Source organism: Penicillium paradoxum, assembly GCF_028828445.1.
Source record: "Penicillium paradoxum strain IBT 22861 chromosome Unknown utg000003l_segment0_segment0, whole genome shotgun sequence".
NCBI classification, from domain to species: Eukaryota; Fungi; Ascomycota; class Eurotiomycetes; order Eurotiales; family Aspergillaceae; genus Penicillium; species Penicillium paradoxum.
Window position 1 is genome coordinate 1,505,158 of NW_026643181.1, and position 26,804 is coordinate 1,531,961.

At 47.8% G+C, this 26,804-nt stretch overlaps 10 protein-coding genes across 10 annotated transcripts; 6 read left to right on the forward strand and 4 right to left on the reverse strand.

The window, feature by feature from the left end:
- Positions 1–934: 934 nt before the first annotated feature.
- On the forward strand, positions 935–1,780 carry N7457_002483 (triose-phosphate isomerase; the record flags this gene model as incomplete). The annotated part of the gene is made up of 1 exon (XM_057173529.1): positions 935–1,780. One exon carries the CDS (start codon positions 935–937, stop codon positions 1,778–1,780), a length of 846 nt encoding a protein of 281 aa, XP_057033680.1.
- A 944-nt stretch (positions 1,781–2,724) lies between these two features.
- Positions 2,725–4,383, reverse strand: N7457_002484 (dihydroorotate dehydrogenase 2; the record flags this gene model as incomplete). The annotated part of the gene is made up of 2 exons (XM_057173530.1): positions 2,725–3,825; positions 3,880–4,383. 2 exons carry the CDS (start codon positions 4,381–4,383, stop codon positions 2,725–2,727), a joined length of 1,605 nt encoding a protein of 534 aa, XP_057033681.1.
- A 698-nt stretch (positions 4,384–5,081) lies between these two features.
- On the forward strand, positions 5,082–6,102 carry N7457_002485 (uncharacterized protein; the record flags this gene model as incomplete). Its single annotated transcript, XM_057173531.1, has 2 exons — positions 5,082–5,279; positions 5,365–6,102. 2 exons carry the CDS (start codon positions 5,082–5,084, stop codon positions 6,100–6,102), a joined length of 936 nt encoding a protein of 311 aa, XP_057033682.1.
- A 127-nt stretch (positions 6,103–6,229) lies between these two features.
- N7457_002486 (uncharacterized protein) lies at positions 6,230–6,615 on the forward strand (the record flags this gene model as incomplete). Its single annotated transcript, XM_057173532.1, has 2 exons — positions 6,230–6,257; positions 6,458–6,615. The coding sequence occupies 2 exons, from the start codon at positions 6,230–6,232 to the stop codon at positions 6,613–6,615; spliced, it is 186 nt and encodes a 61-aa protein (XP_057033683.1).
- Positions 6,616–7,881: 1,266 nt separating this feature from the next.
- Positions 7,882–9,456, reverse strand: N7457_002487 (zinc-dependent alcohol dehydrogenase; the record flags this gene model as incomplete). Its single annotated transcript, XM_057173533.1, has 8 exons — positions 7,882–8,066; positions 8,138–8,391; positions 8,461–8,511; positions 8,576–8,669; positions 8,719–8,797; positions 8,864–8,885; positions 8,963–9,161; positions 9,225–9,456. 8 exons carry the CDS (start codon positions 9,454–9,456, stop codon positions 7,882–7,884), a joined length of 1,116 nt encoding a protein of 371 aa, XP_057033684.1.
- Positions 9,457–10,564: 1,108 nt separating this feature from the next.
- On the reverse strand, positions 10,565–11,541 carry N7457_002488 (uncharacterized protein; the record flags this gene model as incomplete). The annotated part of the gene is given in 4 exon segments (XM_057173534.1): positions 10,565–10,929; positions 10,949–11,123; positions 11,158–11,518; positions 11,534–11,541. The coding sequence occupies 4 exon segments, from the start codon at positions 11,539–11,541 to the stop codon at positions 10,565–10,567; spliced, it is 909 nt and encodes a 302-aa protein (XP_057033685.1).
- Positions 11,542–12,199: 658 nt separating this feature from the next.
- Positions 12,200–13,048, reverse strand: N7457_002489 (ADP-ribosylation factor family protein; the record flags this gene model as incomplete). Its single annotated transcript, XM_057173535.1, has 5 exons — positions 12,200–12,226; positions 12,289–12,612; positions 12,673–12,756; positions 12,840–12,878; positions 12,974–13,048. 5 exons carry the CDS (start codon positions 13,046–13,048, stop codon positions 12,200–12,202), a joined length of 549 nt encoding a protein of 182 aa, XP_057033686.1.
- Positions 13,049–13,506: 458 nt separating this feature from the next.
- On the forward strand, positions 13,507–15,816 carry N7457_002490 (putative chromatin remodeling complex subunit (Arp8); the record flags this gene model as incomplete). Its single annotated transcript, XM_057173536.1, has 4 exons — positions 13,507–13,546; positions 13,615–13,693; positions 13,750–14,149; positions 14,200–15,816. The coding sequence occupies 4 exons, from the start codon at positions 13,507–13,509 to the stop codon at positions 15,814–15,816; spliced, it is 2,136 nt and encodes a 711-aa protein (XP_057033687.1).
- A 758-nt stretch (positions 15,817–16,574) lies between these two features.
- N7457_002491 (uncharacterized protein) lies at positions 16,575–18,084 on the forward strand (the record flags this gene model as incomplete). The annotated part of the gene is made up of 3 exons (XM_057173537.1): positions 16,575–16,842; positions 16,899–17,254; positions 17,281–18,084. 3 exons carry the CDS (start codon positions 16,575–16,577, stop codon positions 18,082–18,084), a joined length of 1,428 nt encoding a protein of 475 aa, XP_057033688.1.
- A 3,507-nt stretch (positions 18,085–21,591) lies between these two features.
- On the forward strand, positions 21,592–22,945 carry N7457_002492 (ankyrin repeat domain-containing protein; the record flags this gene model as incomplete). Its single annotated transcript, XM_057173538.1, is given in 2 exon segments — positions 21,592–22,890; positions 22,910–22,945. The coding sequence occupies 2 exon segments, from the start codon at positions 21,592–21,594 to the stop codon at positions 22,943–22,945; spliced, it is 1,335 nt and encodes a 444-aa protein (XP_057033689.1).
- Positions 22,946–26,804: the final 3,859 nt, after the last annotated feature.

Sequence of the window (26,804 nt, forward strand, 5' to 3'; positions counted from 1 at the left end):
TGATTTCCCACGAAAATCGGGTCGAATCCACCAGATGTACGGCTATCTCTCCTCAGACGCTAACCCGCATTGATGTGCATTGCCTCATGGCTCGGGTCTCGCCAGGCAAAGGTGTTCTCCACTGCAACTCCACCATCCCCATATTGTTGGCCCGCGACCGCTGACATTAGTCCCATAACCGGTTCTTTGCATCGAACTCCGGATTTCCGACTTTTTCAATCGATCGGCACTGTTGCTATGATGTTAATAGTACATCATGCTCGACTTCACTTGTCTTGTACTTCGTACATTGTACTCTGTGAGTGGTATACAGATAACGTTTGCAGTCTACATGTAGTAACAATTGTGGAGTGCCATATATTATACACAACAAGTGCAAAGTGCCAACCCGCAGGACCATTGGACAATTGCAACACCGGAATGGTTTTATTACGTCGCATACTATATTCTAGGTTTTGGTGCCCCTCTTCCAGGGCTACGATGTGCCTGGTGCTACATCTACATTGGCACTTGTCCATCCTATCATAGTTCGGTTTACTCGATACTGGGTACGAGACAATTGTTGAACTCCGGCAGGATGTACTCCGAATGGTCTGTCTTATCCCCCTGTTCTGAATCATAACGCCACTCAGATGGCACCTCCATACACTAACCTCAAGGAGCTTCGGAACGACTGGCGCAAAAATGGCGCTAATGCGTGAGCGGGATGTGCATTCCCACATCGGAGTCTTGAAAATTACCCCCTTGCCAATATATTCTTGGAATTACGAGAATTGGCGACATTGGTGGCTCGCTTCGATTTCCTTTCCATCCAAAGCAACTATTCCGAAAAAGCCACCCGAAGAGTCAGCCTAAACAGGCACGCTAAACACATCCCTCGCCGACGACCTCCTCAATCTATCAACACCCAACATTCACAACTCCAACAATCACCATGGCATCTAGCTATCCAGTTCTCCCAGAGAAGCTACTTCTCATCTCTTTGAAGATGTACTTCACCCCAGACCGCACACTCACCTATCTCCGGGACCTGCTCAACCCATCCAACGAGATTGTGCACCCCGAAAACCGGGATAAGCTCCTCCTAGCTCTAATCCCCGACTTCCTGACCATCTGGCCCTGCGCGCAAATTCTCAAAGAATACGAAGCCCAGCTCACCAGCACCGGGATCTCCACATCCCCATCCCCCTTCCTCCTAGGAGCCCAAGACTGCTTCTGGGAGCCCCAAGGCGCATACACAGGCGAGGTATCACCCACCTCAATCCACGCCCTGGGCTGCTCAATCGTCGAACTCGGCCACGCCGAGCGACGCGCCATCTTCGGCGAGTCAGATGAGCAAACCGCGCGCAAAGCCGCCGCAACTTGCGCACAGCACATGGTGCCACTCGTCTGCGTCGGCGAGGTGACTGCGCCCGGCGCTGTCGCCTCCGAAGCCGTCGGCCAGGCTGTCTCTGAGTGCGCCGTGCTGGTCCGCGCCGTGCTGGCTGCTATCCCTGCCGACGCGCCCGTGATCTTCGCCTACGAGCCTGTCTGGGCCATTGGCCAGCCCAGGCCTGCGGGCGTCGACCACGTCGCGGCCGTTGTGCAGGGCATTCGCGCTGTTATCGGCGCCCGGCCGGGCACTGCGCGTGTGCTGTACGGGGGCAGTGCGGGGCCTGGTCTTTGGGGTGCTGGAGGGCTTGGCCGGGCTGTTGATGGGATGTTTTTGGGCCGGTTTGCGCATGAAATTGACGGCGTGCGCAAGGTTGTTCGTGAGGTAGAGGAGACACTAGTGGTATAATACCACACAAGTATATCTCTTGAGATTCTTCGCCAGATTCACTATCTGCAGCTAAAAGTGTCTTCGACACCTTGACACCTTATGCCATAAGTGTGTATGTTTACACGGTATTGTGTTTCGCACCATACAGGTCCTCGTCATCGTTATACGGAAAAGTACATAACACAACTTAAACAGAAAAAAAGAAATAACCCCAAAAAAGAACTACAGGCTCATCTAGACATCCTCTCACGGGACCCCCCAAAAAAGCCCAAAACGGGGATATCTCCAAGGCCGAGCTGCCGGGAAGCCTATCTGGGGGAACCCGAGCGCCAACCCACTCGGTGGAGACGAGAAGTTCATTTCCCCGGTTTTTTCGTTGCTTCAGGGTCACGCGGGCGATCAGAGATTTGCGTCTCAGACTCTAAAGCTTTTTTTCTTTTCTTTGGGCTTCTGCATGGAACTCGGAAGCTAGGGCCTCGGCTCCATTTCTGGGTCATGTGCGAGTCTGATAGGTTCTGACTTGGTGTCTAGGTTGCATGGGCCCTGTCCATGCGAAGCTATGCAGCTCTCCTGGTCCACTCTCCGATGCTATAGTGTCCCTTGGCGGGGGTTGTGGTGGACTCCAGGGCTCCTTCTTGCACTGATCGAGTAATCCGAGATCTTGATATACATCGTGCCTCGCGGTCGGAGGCAGTGTGCAATTATTACCGACAGTTGTCAATACCCCCTTTTCGCATTTTTGATCTCGGCACTGCCTGACTTGGTTGTTCCATTGTAGTACATTTGATAGCGCATGGCTGTTGTCGGTCGATTGAATATCTCTCGGACGAAAACCTCGTGCATGACGGATGCAAGAATCAAAATAGGAAAAATGACAATGCAAAAGAGTGCTTTTTTTCTTGTTCATTTCCGTTTTATTTACAGAATCTATCAATGACCAAAAGGAAGGTAGTTACACCGCTTTATTTCTTCTGCAGCTCCTGGCGCAACTCCTGCTTGACTCGCGTGACAGTGCCGACACCTCCGTAGACAATACCGGTGTACATCATAGCAACTGAGGCGCCGGCGTTGAGTGCCTCACGTGCCTCCTTGCCAGTAGTAATACCGCCGGAAGCGAAGATGACCTTCCGTGGAAGCTCGGCCACCTTCTTGACAACCGTATCAGAGTCGGTCTCAGGGGCATCGGACTTGGCATCCGCCGCCGACGGGGGTCCCTGGTCAAGCAGAGCGCGGTAGCGGGCAACGAGCGCGACAGAGCGGTTGAACAATTGAGGGCCAGAGTAGCCACCAGTCTCCTTCAGGGTGTTTTGTTCCTCGTCGGGGAGGACAAAGCCCTGGGGCAGGGGGTCGGGTCGGCGGTTGGTGGTGTTGCCGACAATGACGCCATCGACGCCAGAGTTCCAGACGGCCTCGCAGATGCCGGAAATCTGCTCGTTGGAGTCCTCATCCGGGCTGACCTTAACCATCACATAGGGCTTGGTCTTGCGCTTGACGTTCTTGGCCGAAGCGACGACTGCAGTCAGGATGGCTGTGAGGGGTGCCGCGGCTTGGAGGTCGCGCAGACCCGGGGTGTTAGGGCTGGAAACGTTCACAACAAGAATATCGGCGTACGGTGCGACTCGGTCAACGCAGTAAACGTAATCACGCTTGATGGCCTCGATGTCCGAATCAGAGGTGAGCTTATTCTTGGCGACTTGCACGGCGAGCAGCTTGCCCGGGACCAAACTGCCGGGAGGGACGTTGGCTTCACCATCCAGAACGCGCTGCTCAGCTTGCTCGTGCAGGCCGAATCCAGCAGCGTAGGCGAAGTCAGAGACACGCTGCTTCAGCACCTTTGCCATGTGATCGGCACCCTTGGAGTTGAGGCCGTAGCGGTTGATCATGGCGTGTTGCGAGGGCAGGCGGAACACACGAGGCTTCGGGTTTCCTTCCTGTGGCAGAGGGGTGGTGCCGCCGACCTCGACGATGGCAGGACCGATGTCGAGCAGCGCGTCCGGAACATCGGCGTGCTTGTCTAGACCGGCAGAGATACCGATAGGGTTGGAAATGGTGTACCCGAAGACCTGGGAACGGTCTTGTTAGCAATTGGTTATCATCCGGGTTGATAAGCCCATTACCTCAGTCTCCAAGGCACCATCACGGTCCGGGTCACCACGCTCGCGAGGGTGAAGACCAAACTGGTAGAGCATCTTCAGGTTCTCCACACCAATGTGGTGCGCATCCTCCGCATCGGGCCACAGAACACGGATCAGAGGCACCACTCCATATCTGTGGATGCTAGCCCTGGTATCGGTTCCATAGATGTACCCAACCAGCAATGTCAAGGCCAATGAGGTACCATATAAGGCCTTCTTAGAGCTACGGCCTGCTTTGCGGGGGATCTCCTTGGGAGCATCCTTCGCAGTTTCCTTAGCGGCCTCCTTGACCGCATCCTTCACTTTCTCCTTGGCTGCCTCGGCGGGCGCAGATGCAGCGGAGTCCGAAGCATATCGCGAAACACCGGGGGAGCGGCTGACCCGCTTCTGTGCCAATGCCGACGGCCGTTGAGTCCAACGGGATGTAGGGAAGGCACGAGCCCGAATACTGGCTTTCCAAGCCATTGTTGCGGAGTTAGAAGCCATTTTTATTGTGTGCGGATTTAATTGCCTTCACCGGCGGAGCAACGCCCGATCGAACCTATCCAACGGTTAGCTCTTGCGATTGATAGTGGATTGTAACCGGGGTTGTTGAGCTTGAATAGCTCCAATCCGCGTGCATTCTAGCTGGCCGGTTGGAGCATTCCATGCAGATCAACTTAAACGCAGCCAAACACTTACAATTGCAATTGAGCACGATCCGAGGTTCTCGCACGTCCCTTGCGGTTCCCAAGGGCGGTTTCGGGTTCTTTGGCTGTACAGTCCGGGCGGTGGCGATAGGACAGGCAGAATCTGTAGGGCGGTATACTCGTGAAGTATGTGATCTTCATTCGTGGTTCGCGTCATCTTCCTTGTCTTCACTTATGATCTTGATGGCTTTAGATAGTGATAAGTCTTTGGGTATTAGCCGCAATTCTCATTGGCTTAAACACATTTGAGCAGCACTTGCAAAATTAATGAGATATGTTGACTGACGATGTTCTCTTTCATGATCACGAGCTCGTATCGGGCAACTTTACCAAGACTTGGCTATGACCACCCTCATCTCAACCTCTCGTGTCGTAAATATCTTGATTTCCCCCAATATCTGAACAGCTGCACATAAGAGGGATTGTCTAGTTGATCCCACTGTTTGATCTCCTCTATTGATCACTCAAAATCGCCAGCCAGAAGCTCAAGCCAAGATGAGGACGCAGGGAAAGGCAACCAGATCCTTGGCCGGGGGGTCTGATCATGTCTGTTTCGGTGATGAGGATGCTTCTTGTTTGATTGATCAAGAACATGCAGCATCCCCACAAGAATCCACTGCCAGAAACCAAGAAGCAGAGCCTGGGTTTCACCGCAGAAGGGAGCCCTATCGGTCATTCAATGTTTTCAAGGATGTATGTTCCCATCTGAGGTTGATGTGTTGTTGTTTCATCCATCCAAACTCGGCAATCGATCAATTATGCTCACCAATCTATACAGGTGGCACTAGGTACAAATGCCTTTAGCTTCTGTCTTCAGGTTCATCCTTCGGGTGGACTGGCTCAATCTCCAAGTCCAGTATACCACACGCTGCGTATTCCCTGGTATCGCCAGGGCCTCTATCTTCCAGCATCATTTGATCTGTATTCTGGGGGCAATATTGTGCGCAGCCGGAAAGATCCATCGCCTGCGCCACAAGATCACCGCGCATACATTCACTACCGTGGGTTTCAGGGTTTGCTGGGTCTTCATGTAACCGTGGACATGTTCTGCCAGGCACAATCTACAGCCCTTCATATGGGAAATCCTAGCTCTGGGCAAAAATCTGCAGATCTCGTCAAGCACTGCTCGATAGAAATTTTTCGGAAGGGAATTGGAAGAACATACCGAGTTGAGATTATACAAGCCGGAACCGTCAAAACATTCTATTGGAAAGGGTCTAAATCTGCATTGTCATTGCTCGAGACCGAGGGAACAGACACTCGTTCTAGTAGTGGCAACGGCAACCTGAAGTTCTTTGCTGCGGAAACCCCAGATGATATTCTTGCAGTGTGGCAGAATAAGACCGATCAACGGATTCTAGGCTGTTTGAATGTTATTGCTCAACTAGATGCTAATTCTGATGGGATACTTGAGGGAGTGATTGTGACTAGTCTGGCGGTAGTTGTTGCAGAAAGGGTCTCTGGGCGGGGTTGGGTAGGTGGCCTGGGGAAGTCAACAAAGTCGCAAGTGACTTAAAACTGGTGCTGAATGTCAAATAGACTGCCGTGTGGACATCAAGTGGCTAAATAGCAAATACTGACTATACAGCCATTTGGTTATAGACCTCCAGATCAGCAATAGAAGCCTAAAACACTTAGTCACCATGCAGCAAGCAAATAATGTGGCTATGGGTATGTAGGTCACATATCAATGTTCCCTCAGTAATATCCTCCACCTTTCCTACCATCCTCCCTAGTATGAGTGTCTTCGTTCTGTAATATTGCTCCCCATTGATACTCATAATGATCGCTCGCGGAGAAAGCCCTATTTGTTTGATAGAATGCATTATATACGTGACTGACATCAAGATGCACCCATTCAGTCATCACAGAAACCCCTGATATCACTCTGATCCAGAGGACATGGAAGCAAATCAATATGCAAGTTGGAGAGAAGGGTTATCTCTATAGCAAAGCAGCAAATCTGGACGAGTCCCATTTCAAGGTTCCATGGACATGTTCATACTTTTATTGGATGAGTGGGTTCTAATTGGAAGTCATTCCTGAGGATCTTGGAGTGGTAGGCACATTATGGTAGGGGTATCTGATGCTAGAGGAGGGGGATAAAGAGTGTGATTGAGGTGGGAAATGCGTTGAGCATATGAGCTGATTGATGACTTCATTTTCTGGTGCCAAAAAACAATTATTCACATACAAGTTAGTCCTTTTGGTGTCTTTGTCCGATTTAGTAGTATTTCTGCTTAATCCCAGGAGGCCATCTAATGAAAAGGAACCTTGGGTATATATACATACCACCATGAAAATCCTATAGATGTACCAATGGGATCACTCACGTCTGTGCTGATATTTTTTACACCAACCCTTTCTGGTATTGATTTGAATAGTCATCAAGCGTACCAGATCTCTATTGGCTTGGAAAGCAAAAATCCAGCCGGCGCAATGGGCGTTCGTATCAGTTGAGGGCAAAAAATGAATCACCAGGAGATCCTGATGACTTGAATGATGGTTCCAGAGGGGGTCGAACCCTCGACTTTGGCGTTATTAGCACCACACTCTAACCAACTGAGTTATGGAACCTGGTTATTGTGTGGATGTCGGATTTTGTGGATTATGCTTGAGTATACTCCACTATCGGTAAAACGCCCAGTTAGGGCAGGACCAATTGCAGTCTATCAGCCCATATCGAGTGCTTAAAATGCGTGGAACTACTCTAAGCAGTATTTTCGCTTCATGGAATTGTTCATTATATCAAAAATGGCAGATAATCCATTGTTGGGGTATCATATTCGTCCCATGTGCTGTGGGTTTAAGTCAGATATGACATATGCGCTAGTCTGCGCTAGCCTTACATGGTCTAGCGCAGCCCTTAGGCCACTGGATGTGAACACTCGCGCTCGGCAGTGACTATAGTGCCATATTCCGCTGAATGTCACAATAACCGGGTTCCATAACTCAGTTGGTTAGAGTGTGGTGCTAATAACGCCAAAGTCGAGGGTTCGACCCCCTCTGGAACCACGTTTCTTTTTTTGCGTCATTCAAGATGCCTTCTGGAATTGGACTTATTTCTTTCTTTCAATTTTTTTTGCTCCTTTGCGTTTATTGTTCATTAAACAGGGATTCGAAGCCGACGACTAGTTAGCTTATCTTGAAGAAACCCTCTCCGGTATCAACATAAGTTCAAGATGGACGTCTAGAAGTCAGGAAGTCTAGAAGGTGATATTAACTTCACAAGTCACCATAAACTTATCAATGAAAAAAAAGAACACTGAACCCAAGAAGTTTCTAGCCATCGCCACTATTGTGGGATTCTCAGAACCACTCTGCCATCAATCTCCGAGCGCTCCAGGCGGTCCAACACATCATTGATCTCATCCAACTCGAAGATGTCAATATGCGCCTTGACATCGCCAGCTACTGCCATAGCTAGCAAATCATCCATCTCATCTGCTGTTCCAGCCGAGTTTCCAACAATGGTGAGACCTATATCAACACATCAGCCTAGTTCGTATTTTGACCCCAATACTTGGAAGCTCAAATGTTAGGACACTTACCCTTGACAATCATATCAAAGGGCGTAGCTGGCAGCTTGAATGGGCTGCTAGGAATACCGACACAGACCAGCGTGCCAAGAGGGCGCAGCATCTGCATACTTTGCTCGTATGCCCGCTCACCGTTGGCAGTACAGATCACGCCATGTACACCGAACTTAGTCGTGGCCTTGACTGCCTCGACGATATCGACCTCTCTGTAGTCTAGGAATTCCGTAGCCCCAAGGGAAAGACAGAGTTGCTTTTTCTTTTCTCCGCTTTTGGGACATCATCAAGTCAGCATCATGCACAGGACATAGAGAATAATGGGTTGGAGTATCATGTACCTGTCAATTGCAATCACCTTAATGCCTTTCTTGGCGGCAATCTGGATTCCCCTACAAGTAACCTTTTTGTCAGCAAACAGACTTCCTATGACTAAACGCTGGGCTGGGCATATACATATGACCAAGACCACCTCCGGCACCAAGGATGGCAAGGTAATCTCCCGGGCGAGTTTTGGTCTTGATGATGGAAGAGTACATCGCAATTCCAGCTGGGCATGATTAGCGTTTGTACCTGCAAATCTCCACCGAACGACATACCACACAGAAGAGGTGCGGCACTATCTGGCGAGAGCTGTTCCGGAATCTTTGTCACATGCAGCGCTGGACTGACAATATACTCTGAAGCATGATGTTAGAAGAATTCTATTGGATCCTGTATAGGCGAGGGAGGCAGTAAACTTACGCTGGAAAGTTCCAGGTACGTTCTGTGGTTCACCAAGGCAATAAGTAACAATATCCATAACGGGAGACGAATGCGAATGTGAGTTGATCGACCACTTACTGCACCAGCATTTCTCTGATATGGACATGCGGTATGGTTGATTTCGCAAATTTCACACTCGCGACAAGAGCTGTAGAGCCACCTAATGGTGCGAATGACTCGTCAACGTGGTTCTTACCAGATGACTGGGTTTCGCTGGGGACAGACCTGATACCAACGCGCGTTCCCATCCATTGCTTCTCGTCCACTTCCGGTCCGACTAATGGCAACGATGAACGTGAGTATATGTACTAAGCTGGAGACCCAACGAAGTGATTCTTACCTCCGACTACTTTCCCAATACCTTCATGACCGGCGACATCAGTCAACATAGGCGTATCACCACGGATGCTATGAATGTCCGAGTGACACACTCCAGAAAACTCGAGCTTGACGAGGATTTCGCCTTTTCCTGGGGTTGGGACCGGGCGATTGCTCCTAATCCCCACCTTTGCGGAGACGGGCGTTTTGGTGGGCTCGATAACAGCAGCGATTTGGATTTGAGGGACCGCCATCTTGTTCAATGTTTGGGAAATGAGATTGCAATGGGGTCTCAGAGGAAGTCTGACTATTTATTAGCGACGGTTGTTTAAATAGCTCGGTATTTGAGACCTGATCCGATAGGCGGCCTTTGTGTGGTATCGGAGATGCGGGGTGAGGAGAGACGTAAAGATAACAGCTCAACCATCAGAAAATGGGGTAAGAGACTGCATTTTGTAGAGGAAGCTACTTAAGTAGAGAATAAGGAGGGAATAAAGGAAGGAACAATTGTCAATTGATGCAGGTGTTAGGTTACGCGGGTAATTCTCGACGCTTAAGCCCAAGGTGAAAAGAGCTTCTGGTTTACCGTCATAAGAATCATCGCGTTGGCTTTTAAGAAGGGCCAGGATTTCTCGTTCTGTTATAGAAAGTGGGTTGTCTGTCGAACTAGGTATTATAACTGCGTACCTACTAAGTCTCTTATATGTGATATATGCAATATAGAACGAGGGAATTGCTATATTTGCCTTGGATATATACAATCAGCCAGGAACCTCGACATCACTGATTTTAGCGCTTAACTATGGTTCTGCAGAGATTGATGTTACGGGATTTCTTCTAATTCCCCTTAAGTGAAATACCTAATACCTCTCTGGTCGGGTTATCGGAAGAGACCGCTCCGCTTGCGGCTTAGGTATGATGATCGGGCATACTCCGTAGAATATAGTGAGCGGGGTAAGGACTACAAAAGAATATCACGGAAGATATGACAAGACGCATTGATTCATTGATTTGGTTTATTCCTCCAATAACTCATAAATTTGCTGCAGGTGGAAGCAAGGTGAATCTTGCTTCCTCTTCGCTTCCTCCCAAGATCCCCTCCCGCATCCATAATAAACACAGCACGATCCACATCACCAATATAGCCATCTATTCCGTCGTTTGGACCTTCATCGGAGAATCGCTGCACTGGTTTATCAACGCACAGCATCGGTCTCAACGACGGAAAATACAGAGTGTTCACGTCGATATAGCAAGACCGCAATCTTGGGTAGTAGGTGACCCGGGGTACTCGCCGTGACTCAAGATAGATCGTTGGACATAAAACGCCGGGCACTAATTGCACGCCGAATAAGCGTGTGATTACCCCCCGGACGTGGGTGTTCGGGAATCTGCGTATCCCACTAGGTATTTGGCAAAGAATGCATTGTGGTAGATACCCCGTATGACAATACCAATTTCATCTTCGAGCATCTCTGGTGTTCGAAGTCGTGCGTGGCGGTCAATGTCGCCCGCGACAACATAGATCAGACTATCCTTGTTGATGAGCGGGAGCTCTGCAGGCAGAGGGATATATATCAGTGCCAAATCATCATCTGGTGTCTTGGGCGCCTCGCAGTCATAATCATCTATACCGAAGTCCTCGGTAATGTTGAAGTAAATCCAATTCGAAATCCATGGCCTCTTGTCAGCCCGAATACTTTGAGAGGCAGAGTACTTTGACCTGGCTGGAAGACTAGAACAAACAGCAGTATCGCCATTCAAAGGTGTGATTCGAACGCTCCCCAAAATCAACCGTCCGCTTGTAGTCGTTTATGACTGCGAATTTTGCGGGGTGGGAGAGCATATGCCAATAAATCTCCTGGCTACCCTTGCTGGTTTTCTGGATGCTTGCATGACCAGCTTGTTCTGCGACATGCACCTCCGGAAGAGGGCTAAGGTGCACAGGCACGGACAGCATGATAGATCATATATGGGTATCGATGAACAAGGGCCCGCAGAGCATCCTCGCTCGAGACATCGGGATGCAATATACAGTAAGGAGCCTCATCGAGGGCGGAGATGGTTGGAATGATACCGCTCATGATGTCTCGGGCATTCAAGGCTCGGGTGAACTCTGGGGTCACCCCGCGGAGCTCCTGGGCAAAGCAATAGTGGCATCTGATGCCGCAAACTATACACAGCTGGTGTACCCAGTGATCAAAAGATTTCGGAAGTAATCGGCCGTGAATTGCGTCCTTGCAATCTTCTGCATCGTACTTGAAAATCGCGAGTCTGCTTTCAATAGGTAACTGATCGAGTGTAGTTTGGGGCTTCCTTGGTTTGTCTCACTTGACCATGGTGAGAATTGGATGCTGGAAAGTAGATGATACCTTGAAGATCTCTCACTAGAACGGGGAGTTCCAGTCCTTAGCCACGAGCATGATACCTGGTGGAGCAGTACATACCGTTAAGTGGGGACGGAGTCGCAGGGCCTCCTATCCCACTTTTTAGCCCTCGCGCTTCTATCACTTCCATTTAACTTTACAAATACCATAGGAGGACCTATTCCTAGCAGATATATTCGAAAGAAGCTCTATAGCAGATCATCTACCTTGAAATCTAAAGCCCGAGGGTTTATAAGAATCTGTGGAGCCTACGCCAAGGTGACCTTGGGGAAGATCTTGCTCTTGGGTAGAGCAGGTGCAGCCTGAGGATGGAGGAGGTATCGATATGCATTATCCTTGGTTTACTACCTAGATATGTCGTAGAATGACGCTTCCCTTTTACAGTGGAGCGTCAACGATTCAATTAAACAATTATCTGCAAGCCGTAGAACTGAAACCGGAACAATAATGAAGAAGTATAAGACAAGAACTCTGCCAGATTTAGCAGAGTCGAAGGGAAGAAGCGATACATCACTCCGAATGCAGCAGAAGGCCTTCGAGTCGTGCGAGAAACCCGAACACCAAGGTATCAAAGATGGAAATCTAAACCCGACACACAAAAACCAGAAAATCATGCATCCTCCGACTGGATTGTTTGCTGTAGGTGCATATACAGTTAGTTAATGACCCCTTGAGTTGGGATCGGGGAAAGAAACGAACCACCAGCCAATCCATTCCCTCATTAATACCCTTGCCATCAATGGCAGAGCAAGCGACAATACTCCAGTTTCGGTCCCGCAGCTCTCCCAGCTTCAGAGCCTCTGAGATCTCACCTGCGCCCTTGGCGCCGGGTTGATCTTGTTTGTTGGCAAATACCAGCAATGCCGCATCTTGAAGTTCCTCCTCGTTCAACATGGCTGCTAATTCATCTGCCGCGGTTCCTAGCCGCTCGATATCAGTGGAGTCGATGACGAATACCACGGCGGCGGTGTTGGCGTAATAACATCGCCAATACGGGCGAATAGAAGTTTGACCACCGAGATCCTATCCAACCCAAGGATGTTAGTGACCAATTGAACAAGCTTTTAGAATAATAACACCTACCCAAACATTCAGATTGAGATTCTTATATGTGACCGATTCGACGTTGAAACCGATAGTAGGTATCGTGGTGACAACCTCGCCAATCTGTAGGCGCAAGGTGTCAGCCCCGCGAATCTCAGACACTCGAACGCGCCTCAAAACCAAACATCGAGCGTTTAATATCCTACCTTGAGCCTATAAAGCAAAGTCGTCTTTCCAGCGTTATCCTAAATTTCGTAAAAGAATATTAGTCAGTGTCCTTGTCATCTGAATGAGCTCGTGCTTTCCCCGCGTTCGCGGGACGCAGTGGGATACTACATACAAGCCCTAGAATCAGGATGCGGATCTCCTTCTTGGACCAGAGCAGGGACCAGATACGCGATAGTGAGCCTCCCATGATGTGTACGATTAGCGCGTTGTGTTCAATTCACTGATGGTTGCCCGGATGAGTATGGAGCCAAGGACGATGATTTGAGCGAGTGGCGCGTCAACCGTGAGGATCCTGTGTATCGAAGGGGACAAACGCGCTATGGGTTATGAAACAAGAGAGATAGAACAGGTGAAAGAGAAGAGGTGCTGGTGGCAACCGCATATGTTCTTTGGTCGATCGGCCTGTGCGGTCTGGGCGGTCAATCGGGGGATCATCATCTTGCGGGATTGGAGCTCATTTCGAAAACCCCATTGTCCCTTCCCCTCTGTGCTATTGGGATCTTCTTCACTTTCATCACCCCCTTGCACCACATATCTGCCTTCAAACTGCAACCTGGGGGCTGCAATCACCTCCGGCGCAATCCCTTGATTTGCCGCGATCAATCTCAATTACAGATAGCCGACCACCGTCCGAAACATACCAACATGGTCGGGAAGAAGTCGGGCAAGGCCCTCCGGGATGAGGGTAAGACCGCACCCAACGAGTTACCGGATTGCATGCGTCGCTGACAGAGGAGCTAACGTTTGTCGTAGGCCTGGAGCGGACCGATAATAACATGGAATTATCCAGCTGGCCGCAGATTCCAGCAATCAACCAGAAGAACTACTATACGTATGTGCCCAGCTCATATCAAACATCGGACCGACAATTCTGATTGCGCAATTTAGGGACTACCTGAAACGCGATGACCAAAACCTCGCATTCCGACTCCAAAATGAAGAAGCAAGGACGAAAATGACGAAGAAAGCGAAGGATCATGACCGTGCCATGGCTATGGCCAAAACCGAGACTGGAGAAGGAGAGGGGGAGGTAGAAGGTGACACTCATATGGAGGATACGGAGGAGACCCCCGCCGAGATGGTTGGCTCCAAGGTTATCGTCATCCATATGGGTAGTCAAAATCTACGAATTGGACTTGCCAGCGATGCACTGCCAAAGACATTGCCGATGGTGATTGCGAGGAAATCAGCCACGAATGAGTCCGAAGAACACGAGGAACCCAAGCCCAAAAGGTTTAAATATGATGATGGCTCTGAGATGGAGCCAGAGAAGATGTTTGGATCTGACGTATGTTCACTGCTGCTCTACTTCGATTGTGTACTAACTTTCCTTTATAGTGGTCGTCTCATTTCAATCGGATGTCTGCGGATTTGAAGGTGCACATGCGACAAAATAAGCGAAGGATGCTTCCAAACTCCAAGGAGATGGTGGTAAACTACAATCGCAGAACTGCACCGGAAATTATTTCTGAACACAATGACCCGATGCGTGCTGAATGGACCGAACTTTCTAGCCCTCCACCAGAGTATATTGTCGGACAGCCGGCCCTGCGAGTACCGGATTCTTCAAAACCTCGATACAAGTTGTACTGGCCAATCCAGAATGGTTGGTGCAACGAGAAGGATTATGCGAGCAAGAGGTCTCTATTCCTGGATATTTCGTTGATTCTGGAGGATGCGATCAAGAATCAACTGCAGTTGACCAGCAAGACGGATTGGGCTCAGTACTCGTGTGTATTCGTCATTCCAGATCTGTATGACAAGGCCTATGTCACTCAGGTTCTGGAGATGTTGATGCGAGAGTTTGCTTTCGCTCGAGTGTGTTTCATCCAAGAGAGTCTGGCAGCCACATTTGGTGCTGGATTCACGTCGGCCTGTGTTGTCGATATTGGAGCACAAAAGACTTCGATCTGCTGTGTGGAAGAAGGAATGTGCATTGAAAACTCCAGAGTGAATCTGAAATTCGGCGGTCAAGACATGACCGAAACATTCGTCAAAATGATGTTGCATGACCATTTCCCTTACGCAGACATCAATCTCCGACGCAGACACGATTTCCTTCTGGCCGAAGAGCTTAAGAAGAACATCTGCACCATGAACGAAGCCAGCGTTTCTCCTCAAGTCTTCGAGTTTCACCTTCGCGTAGCAGGCCAGGATACGCGAAAATATGCCTTCAAGGCCTTTGATGAAGTTCATCTTGCGCCAATGGGTGTCTTCGAACCTGCTATTTTCGACAATTCGGAAAAAATCAAGGGAAGACGAACCTTGATCGATCGATCCGTAGACATATACGATGGGTCATCTAATGATCCTACTTCTGCCGCACAGTCAGAGATCTTGACTGCCATTGCGCCTCCCCTGCCTAAGATAAATGGGGAGTCTCACTCAGTGGCGCCGGATGCTACACCAAGCCGCCCCCAGCATCTCAATCCTTTAAGCAAAGTTCACGATGTTGAGGGCACCCCTCGATCTTCTGTCGCTGGCTCTCCGGCACCGGAGAACACAGGAACTCCTCAAGCCGGAGGGGCAAGCACACCCGCAATCGCGGCCCCCGCAGCTCAACCTCCCCGTCCCCCCGCTGTCGAAGAAAGAGATGACATCATGCCCATCTTCGGTCTAGACAACGCTATTCTCACCTCCATTGCCCACGCAGCTCGCTCCGATGAGAAGAAGATGCGAGACTTCATTGGCGGTATCATGGTAGTTGGTGGTGGCAGTCTGACCAGTGGATTCCACCTATTCCTTGAAGAGCGACTGCAAACTCTGCGCCCTAGCTTTGCAAAGGAGATCATGATCGGGACACCGCCCAGAGATCTCGATCCTCAAGTCGTTGTGTGGAAAGGAGCCAGTATTTTCGGGAAGCTGAACTCCACAAATGACAGTTGGATCGGAAGGCTGGAGTATGATCGTCTTGGTCCCCGGTTGATGGCGTATAAGTGCATGTGGGCCTACTGAGCATGGAGATTTATTTATGGTATTATGAGAATTCGGCGTGGGAGTAACGATTTGCATGTTTTTGGTTAAATTCAAAAGGAATTTCAGTTTTTTTAATACAATGGAATCCAATGAGCACGAAAGGAGCAGGTGATTGGATGACCTCGGGAAATATGAGCAAAGAGCTCTAAGCAGTGAGAGATCAAATGGAATCTATAGTTCGGCCAAATGCGCGCACTTTCTCTTACATCCACGCACATCCGAGGTAGTTTCTCCGCTCGCTCTGACATTCCTTTATCATTCACGTGATAGTTGACTTGTTTCCACGCACCTTTTGTCCTGCTCAATCTACGGGCGGTGGATTCGGGCAAAATGATGATTCTCTGGCTCAACTCCGGAGTCTGGCTTGGATAGCAGCTTTCGCCTATTCCTCCAGCTGCACCTGTCGCAAGTCTGGACCGAGATTTCTTCGCCGATAGCCAAGAAAACCGACTCTCATCTCATTGCCATTTTAATAATTTTTATCCTGTCTGTGCCTCTTCATAAATCTTTGAGCTTCACTTGGGGGTAGGTTTGCGACCAATTACCTTCCAATTCGAATGGAATTCGTGTGCTGACTGGATAATATAGAATTGCGCGACCTGCTCTTAGTCACGCGACAGCCCCTGATTCCATTCCAGTGAGCCCCCATTTCATACCGCTCAGACGCAGACCCATATGCTGATGCGCGTGTGTTCGCCCAGTCGTTGTTGAGAACTGCGAGAGCAAATTAAGACAAGATGTCTTCAAAGTCCAAGGATGGCCACTCATCTGGTGGATTCCACCAAGAGTATATTGCGTCTCTCCGCTATCGCAATGACCTTCCTCCCCCGGACATGCCCCCCAAGTTCCTCGACATCCCACACGAGGGTTTAAGCCGCTTTCTCACCCCCGGTTTCGCATCAAACTTGGCACGCCGTGAGGAGCCTAATATTGAAGTTGATGCTGAGGGTGGAATGCCAATTGATCTGGTCGGTATTCCGGGATTACATCTAGGCGACGAGAGTGGTACGTCAATGCTGAATCCCCTACAATTGTATGACCGCAGCTAACATTGGCACCAGCTATCATGGCCCCCGAGAATCCTCAGCCCATGGACCCCGCTGATCTCCCACTTCTTTTGACCATTGAGCAACTCCGAAACCCTGCTCCGAGGAATACCAATGTCAGCTTCCTTCGCCGCACGCAACACATCGGTGTTGATCGCAGTGCCGGAGATGGATCCCGTGCCGCACCTCTCAAAACACAATCACGCACCGCGAAGAAAGGAAAGCCTGCTGTGGATGACCCGAAGCATGTCAAGAAGTTCATCCAGAAGGGCTTCGATATCGCCTACCCACAGAGCAAGCACTCTGGAGAAGATACCGAGAGTCACATCCGAGGCCTTCCCCCACAAAGGCCGAACTTAATGCTTGGGCTAGTCCAATCAACCCCGAAAACCCGAAGCTCAAGCCAGTCGGCTTCTTCCCTATCATTCCTGACCTGGAAGGCTTCCCAGACCCTGGTGGTTATCTCCAATTCAAGTTTGATAAGGCACCCGTGGGAGCCGTCAGAGGCAAGCGGGACGCACGTATGGATGTCGGTATTCTGACTCCAGTTGCGCCAGAGGAGCGCGTTTGCCAGCAGCATCAAGCGAAGGTGGACCTTCACACCACGAACCCCGCCCTTTATCCCCATCCAGGCCCAGTTCCATACGACTACCAGCTGTTCCTACCGGAGAAGCCCCAATCTGTTAAGAACATCCACACAAGCATGAACCTGAACAGCGCGAACCGAGACAACGAAGATCTGTACACTAACGAGAGCGCCGACGGCAGCAAATTCCACCGCTACGATCGTGCTCGCACCTACGCTACCAGCGCTCAGGTCTTCAATACCGAACAAAAGGATATCGCATTGACCCTCTTCAAGCCCAACGATGGCGATACCAGACAATTGGCCGCTTATTACTATCCAATTTCAGGCAAGGCCCGCCTCAAGCCAGAGCGTGCCCGCACCATTGCCCAGGCTGGCCTCGCTCCGACTTCTACGCAACAGGAGGAGAGCGAGGAACGTATTGACCAGATGCAAGTGACGATGCGCGACCCCAACGAGGCTGAAATCTACAAGCGTGCTCTGACCCGTCTACGTATCGATCCCAAGTTTGCAAGCAATATGCCCCCTGAGCCCGTCGTGCAGGAGGAGCAATCAATGGAGCATGAGGAGACGGAGAGGGCCGATGATGATACTCGCATGAGCGATGATGAGTAATTTTTCGCGGCTATCATGTATTATGGATCTTTTTCTTGAACATTACAATCTCGAAGTTTCTGCCTCGGTGGATTCCCATGGGTCTGGCGTCTGAGCAATGGAAAATGGCGTTACGCACAGTTATAACAGTCAATCGAGCTTCTTATACATCATACATAGTCTTTCGGGGTTTATAGGCCAGTTATCCCTCTTTCATTGGACGGCGAGTAGAGACAAAAATGACCTGGCGAAAATGGCCGCAATTCAATCCCAAACGCCTTCGTCAGCTGTCTACCCCGGTTTACGAGGCACTCGTCTGCCTATGTCTATCACTATGAAGAACATCGGCGTTGTCCTAGTTTGATCCATGTTGTAGACAGGTTGCTTTCGGCCAAATGTGATGTATTTGAACAAAAACAACATGTGTACCTGCCTGGGCCGTGGCGAATAGACAAGTACCTGCGTTGCACCTGCTGCTTTCAACAAAGAAGGTAGACCCAGAAGAAGCATGTCAGTGGTTTGACTGCACTTGAATGGGCTGAGCTTCAATTTAGTGAGAATGCGGAGAATCTGGCTGCTGATGACTCTGATGGTGGACATTCTTCCTAGAAATGCATATTGAAATTGCCTTAACTGCTCAAATGACACGATCTACCTACCTACATAGGTACCCCGGTCTCCCTTGCCTCCTCCCTATTACACCTACAAAGTGTAAAAAGGACACCTAAAACGGGATAGAAAAGTGCGACTCTAGGCTTCACATGAACTGGTGCATTTGGTGTAAAACCCGCGTTCTCACACAATTATAGAAGGTTACTACGCTCTTCTTGCAGCTTTGGTGGCTGTATTGTTTTGAGATATTGAGCCGCTGCTATCATTGGAAATGGGACGAGATGTTGACGAAAGATACTGATGCATGGATGAAGGAATAGCGGGACATAGTAGGTGTACGACACCAATCATCTGGATCAACGCCGGTGACATCCCACTCCCCATCAGATATAGTGCAGAAGATACCGTCAGGATATGTGCATCCCCAGTTGTCTAGCTTCTCTAAAACAACCCAATACCATACCTTGAAGGAGCATACAGTTTCTCAGTTTTGCTGGGCAATTCAGTGGAAGAGTCATCTTGTCAAAGTCTTCGTATAGTGCGGGGACCTTGATAATGATGTCTATCAAAAGACCTTTCTGCGTTTGCGGATGATGAATCCTTCAGCTGCGACACTGAGCTTCTTGGTCTCTCCAGTCACCTCCGTATAAAGCCTGAATCACCAATATTAGCAAACATCTGTCAAAGAAGATTCCACTGCTCTCTGAATCATAAATGAGAAGGGAGAATATACTTTATAAAAGCCGCGCACAGCACTGAGAATTTAGACTTTATGTCAAGAAAATTGAATTTATTGTTCAAACTAAGGGACTTGCTTGGTTTCACCATGAAGGCTTACTCATCCTGAACACCACGTAGAGGTGCAAGTCATGCTCAGGTGTTGCACACAGGCCCCGTGCAACTGGGTAAGACTCCCCAATTCAAGGTGTAAGGAAGGAATGGGGTCAAGGCTTGGAGGGGAACAGCGGCTACTATGGGCAGGACGAACTGTATCCGCAGCGGCCGAGGGAGGTTCTTCCTAATGTGTTGAACAAAAGGCGCTTGCACAGCTCGGGTCATCCCAGACTTGCTTCGTGGCCTACCTTGCCCATAGCGCAACAAAGTCCCAAGGGGAAGAAAGGTGAAATCCTCCGAAGAGGGCCCAGGCAAATATATGACAGCACAGCGAATAAGGAGTGGGGTAGAAAGATGAGAAAGGAAAGGAAGGGGGACGGGAATACATGCAAAACGGGGTGGAGGGGGTAGGGGAGTGGAGAAGGAAGAAAAGAAAATGGAAAACTGGGGGGGAGAAGGGGGTTTTTATATCCTGGGGCTGAAGGCGACGAGGGTCAGCAGGGTGGGCGACGAGTTCCTTCCCAAACAGGAAGGAACCTAGGTGGTACCTTCCTCAACGGAGGCACATGAATCCAAAGAAAGTACCTGACACTCCCGCAGTCGGCACCTAAAAAGGAGATACCTAAGATCTGAAACCAAATATCATCCCGTAACCTCAACGTGTGCCAAGTGGTCCCTTAAGCTATCGGTTGGTCAACATGCTTCCCGTGCAAAGTTAATGCTTCTCTCATTTGCTGTAATGCAGCCAGCCATATGCAGCTTTATTCCTTGCTGTTACAACTCACAGTGGTCGCCATTTTTGATTGCAGCAGTTTTGAGTACCATTGCCCCCAAAACAGCGCGTACAATGCGCTTGTCCGGCATATGTCGAATGACGCTGATCGAGCCACCTAAATATCACAAGATGTCATCATACAGCGAGAAAGCCTGACTTTTCGGCATGCTTTCGAACACACCGGGATGCTTACCATTAGCGACTAGCTTGTGTGGTGATAATTCAGCTCCTGTGGGATTATATCTGTCTGGAAAGACCGTCTGTAGCAATGACAGTATTTACTGCTACTTCAAACTTTGGGATCTGCTATGTCTTCTGTTACTGAAGGTACCTACATACCTATATGTGATAACTTGGAGTGGGAGCTCACTTTAAAGGCATCCATGGATCGCCACAAGTTGTGGAACACAACCTTAAATTGGGTGGGGGTATCCACTGCACCCAAGCAGGAACATTGCGCGCAGGCTGCATTCGAGCTGCATGTTTTTGGAGGCCAAAATAGCGGCTATACTATCAACACTCTCTTACTTCACCGTTATTCATATCGCAATAACTTTGGGCATGTATAATTTCCTTCTCCATCTACGGGAAATGATCCCATTCTTCGTTTCTTCGGGACCCACCCAAACTAACGCTATGGCAATGAACTGGACAAAACGAGAGAATGCCCCCAAAATAACCACAAAGCAAAAGCAGGTATATTCTTCTCATAATCTCAATGTCCTCAACCTAAGCTGTCGCAATGAAGCTCATTCTCATATTTTTGCACTTCGCCCTCTACTCTCTACTTGGCTACACCGTTGGTTTTGCTGGCTCATTTTGCTGTGGACCAGACTTCACCAGCCGTGTTTACCATGACTGTCTTTTGAATAATTATATCGCAGCCTGGGTGGGAACCTGTCGCTTATTGATGCGACGTTCCACCACAATGTGGCCCTCTTCGTCGACAGCCTCCAGCGAGTGGAAGGAATGAATTTGGAATCCCTGGCTGTATAGGAGAATATAGATCAACGAGGACTAACAGTCGACAGATTTATACATCAGGTGGCCTTGGAAATTTAGGCAGCCAGGCAATTGGGCATCAATTGCGGGGCTAAAAAAGACCTAGTAAGAAATATCAAAGATTGGGGTCAGCGCTAAAAGTGTCCAAATGGAAAAGATCGCTATGTAGTCGTTAATTCGGAGCCTGAAAAGCCCTCACCTGCGATATTGTGCCATTCTATGAGTATCAAAAAGACACGAACGACTGGCTTTCTCTATAGGCATAATACTCACCGAATAAATACCGTCCATCTCAATCTCTAGCGATGTCTCTGGATGTTGTTCCTAATGAGATTGTCATCCTGATTGCGAGTCAATTGCCAGAATTGAGAAGCATCGTCCGATTTATGATGACTCATCGTCGAATATACAATATGCGACGCGAGATCCTGTATGCTCGGATTGAAGAGCAGGAAAGACACCCCGTGTTTATTGAGGCATGTGGATCTGGCAATGCCAGTTTGGTCGCGGACTTGCTGCTTGTAGGAACAGATGTCCGAGCGAATATAATAAACCAGAAGCACAATCCGTTAAACATGGCTGCAGAAGGGGGACACATCCATATCATGAAACAGCTTCTTGTGCATGACCCGAGCATTATTAACGAAAGGCCAGAGTGGGGATACATTGCTCTTCATGGTGCTGTTGACAGAGGACATAAGGAGCCTGTTAAATTTCTTCTAGCTCATCTGGGCTTTTATCTACAGGAAGAGCGGCCCATCACGCCTGGCGCCCGCACTCTTGTGAACCTGGCTCTTGAAGTGGCAGATCAGGAACTTGTTCAAATATTACTTGATAACAAGCGACTAGGGCAGCTGGACCAAGAGAGCCTTGCTGCAGCTGTGACCGGAGGCAATGTAGAGCTGGTCAGGTTGTGTCTCAACGCCCCGCTGTATACTGCCGCTTCAATGTCAGACTTACTGCTCAAAGCTGCGCAAAAGGGATATTCAGACATCTTCCAGCTCTTGCTCCAGACGGATGGAGTGGATCCTAACACGAAAGGGGGTGCTTTCGATGCAACACCGCTTATCATTGCCGCACGTTATGCAAAGGAAGCTATCGTGAAGATACTTCTTGCGAGGAACGATGTTAAAATTGAGGAGGTAGATGAGCAGGGACGAACGGCATTCTCTTATGCCTCTGAGGCAAATTGTGAAATAATGAAAATGCTGCTGGGGGCTGGCGCAATCAATGTGGATTCCCGGAGTGTCGACGGCCGAACACCGTTATCCTTCGCTGCCGAAGCACGAAACGAAGCCACAGTCCGCTTTTTGCTCTCGTTTGATGGAGTTTCTCCTGATAGCAAAGATGAGCGTGGCCAGACACCCTTGTTTTACGCCGCGAAAGCCGGCGTTGCAGGGGTGACTAAGATGCTATTAGCAACGGGTCGTGTGGACCCAGAGACTCGTAGTCGCAACGGCCGAACGCCACTTCTTCATTGTGTGATAGAGGATAGGCTTGCATCGTTTCACCGAGAGATTCCTCCTGGAAGGAAACGGGCTATCGAGTCATTGTTGCTGGAACCTGACATATTCCTTGCCAAGTCCATCCGAGAGGAAGACATGGTATCGGAGACATTCGCAGGAATTCGGGGATACTATAACGCCTCGGGAGTCATGAAAGAGCTGCTCGCATTCGATCAAGTCAATCCAGATGCGCAAGATGATTCTGGACGCACATCGTTGTCCTGGGCTGCACAGTACCGTCAAGCGGATGTGATACGCCTACTACTCTTGACAAAGAAAGTGAGAGATACTATTTGCACACCCCCAAAATCCACCTTTTCGCTATTTGCACACCTGTTTAAACCCTTTTAGGTAAGGTGCCTCTTGGCAACTGATTTCCCTCTGATTTTGTATTTTACGCTGTATCCGCGTAGTACTCTCTGCGCCCCATATACGATATCGACGCCCCCTAGCCACATCATATTTCATACCATATCATGATATCGCTGTTGTAAAAAATGAAGCTATTCCCAGTTGCTGATCCCGTACAAAAAGGGCTGATTTGATGGAGTTTTCAGGGTAGAAATGGGGGTTTTCAGTGCAGAAATGAGGCTATTCCCAGTTGCTGATCCCATACAAAAAGGGCAGAAATGGGGGTTTTCAGTGCAGAAATGAAGCTATTCCTAGTTGCTGATCCCATACAAAAAGGGCTGATTTGATGGAGTTTTCAGGGCAGAAATGGGGGTTTTCAGTGCAGAAATGAGGCTATTCCCAGTTACTGATCCCATACAAAAAGGGCAGAAATGGGGGTTTTTAGTGCAGAAATGAAGCTATTCCCAGTTGCTGATCCCATATAAAAAGGGCTGATTTGATGGAGTTTTCAGGGCAGAAATGGGGGTTTTTAGTGCAGAAATGAAGCTATTCCTAGTTACTAATCCCATACAAAAAGGGCTGATTTGATCGAGTTTTTAGGGTAGAAATGGGGATATGTAGAGTTTTTATAGGGTGGTCATGTGACTCTAAAACAGGTGTTGATTTTCAAAAATGGTGCTAATCGACGATTTAGCCCTACTTCGTGCTCTATACTCCGTATCTTATCTCGATATCCTTATATCTTTATATCTTTACATCTTTACATCTTTATATACTATTACTAGTATAGAGCATACCGATATATCTTCGTACCCTCGCTACTAAACCATACCCCCTTTCTAGTCTTTTGAGTGCCCTCTCCAAGGAATAAGCACACTTAATGAGTGGGCTAAACTAAATAGATTCGAAGTTATAAGGTTAAGATCTAATATAAAAGTAGTGTATTTCCACTATAGTATTAGTCGCAAATATAGAGATAATCTTGCCCCTACTAATCGGTAGCGGAAGCGATATACTAAAGCACTTAGGTGTATATTCTATAGTACTCTCCGCTATCGACCACTTCTCGGAGGTTTATAGGAGCTCGTGATTAAGGACTCTTAGTATTAATATCCCCCTACTAACCTATCTACGCTAGGGATATACCGACGTACGGAAATCTAGCGGATACTCCCTTCTATCACTAGCTAAGTCCGGTAAGGGGTGCTAACTCGGTATATTATCGGCGCTTTACGTTAAATAGCGGAGGATAGTGATACTATATTATACGTATAGAGTAGGGATATTAAGAACCTACGAGTAGGAATATAGCTACGATATCTTAAGGGTCGTACGCCTATCTAAGCTCTCCTTAAGGATCTCCCCTATAATAGAAATTAGTATATCCGCTACTAAGTATATATAGTTAATAACTCGCTAAGCACCCTTTTTATTATCTACGAAACTAGCGTTACCCTTCTACGTGCCTATCTATATATCCTATAGATAGACTATACGTATAAGACTAATAAGTAGAAGATACCCCTCCTAAATATCGTCGGTATATCCGCTATTAGTAGGACTTTTTACGCTATATAGGTATTCCTTAGTAGCGAAAAAGAGGTTTTATACCGCTTAGTGCTTAGTTAGCTAAGGGATATTTATTTATCCTTTCGAACTAGCACTAAGCTCCTAAGACTAATTCGCACTAGCACTAATAGACTACCGGTCTCGTAGGACCTAACTACTACTAATTAGATTAGTCGCTCTTAAAGTAGTATAGTAAGTACTACTAAGCTTACTAGTACCTAGCTTACTAGTACCTAGCTTACTAGTACCTAGCTTACTAGTACCTAGCTTACTAGTACCTAGCTTACTAGTACCTAGCTTATTAGTACCTAGCTTACTAGTACTTAGCTTACTAGCACTAAACTTATTAGTCTATAGACTATCCTTACGGATAAAGAATAAGCTTTACGAAATATAATTAACTATATATAGTTCCTATATACCCTATTTCCTAGAAAAAAGGCTAATAATTAATAGGCTTTCCTAAATATAGATACTATACTTTATATCTAGTATATTACTTATAATATAGAGAGTTATACTAGGCCCTATATCCGTTATTACGTCCTCTATTAGCCTTCCGAAACCCGCCTTACTAACGATATAGTGCGTATTAAGATTAATATATAGTAGATAGAGATAAAGGATAACTAGTATAGTATTATCTATATCTAGGATACTAATAGTGAAACTAGAATAGAGGGTTAGTGGCTCCGGTTCTAGGATAAATATACCTACTTTCCCGAACTACTATAGTATATAGATACTAAGTAGATTCGAGGGTGCGGTAGGGCCTTCCTATAGTACTATACTAAGCATTTCCTACACTTTAATTAGACCTCTATATCTCGTGTTAAGTCTACGTATCGCTATCTAAAGATCGACTTTAACGCCTCGACTAAGGATCTACTAGCTCTTACTAAAACGTTTAAGTCTACGATTAAGCGATAGGCTATAGAGATCTCTTAGGAACTTACTAAGTAGCGAGGTTAAAGGCTTATTAGTAGCCTCTTTCTCTTTACACTTATTAAAATAGTAGTCTTAAAAGACGCTATTATAAGGGTATAGTATATTTTTAATTACTATCTACTATATAGTACTAGTAAAAAGCCTATTCTATTAATATACTCTTAGTAGTTAATATTAATAAGAGGAATACTATATATTTACCGTATTAACTAGGCCTAGGAGAGTGGTAAGAGCCTCTCCTAGGCTAATTTCTACCCTTAGTGGTGGATTTAACTAGTAGGGGCTTTACTAGCCGGGACCTAGGGGGTATACGCGTACTCCCTAGAGCGGATAGTATAAAACCCCTATATTATACGCCCCTATAGTCGACTATCTACGAGCTCCTAGCCCTAGCTTCTATCATCCTAGGTATCTTAAGCCTTTGAGCGGTTAACTCGCCGAGAGCCGTTACGATTTAAGTCTATACGCACTAAGGAAACTACGATAATCCGGCGGTTAGGAAGGGCGAGGTAGCTAGCACGGAGGCACGAGGATTAGACTATATAAGGGGAGACTATAGAGTTATTAGATAATAAGATCGCTATTAGCTAGGTAATATCTAGGAGGGGGTAATCAGATCTTAGTCTTATACGTATTATATTAAATAGTATCTTATTTCTATACCGCATAGTAAAAATGTAATATTTTTAGTATAAAACTCCGTGTCAAACTAGCGGCTAAATCGTCGATTAGCACCATTTTTGAAAATCAACACCTATTTTAGAGTCATATGACCACCCTATAAAAACTCTGTATATCCCCATTTCTACCCTGAAAACTCTATCAAATCAGCCCTTTTTGTACGGGATCAGCAACTGGGAATAGCTTCATTTCTGCACTGAAAACCCCCATTTCTGCCCTTTTTGTATAGGATCAGCAACTAGGAATAGCCTCATTTCTACACTGAAAACCCCCATTTCTACCCTAAAAACTCCATCAAATCAGCCCTTTTTGTACGGGATCAGCAACTGGGAATAGCTTCATTTTTTACAACAGCGATATCATGATATGGTATGAAATATGATGTGGCTAGGGGGCGTCGATATCGTATATGGGGCGCAGAGAGTACTACGCGGATACAGTGTAAAATACAAAATCAGGGGGAA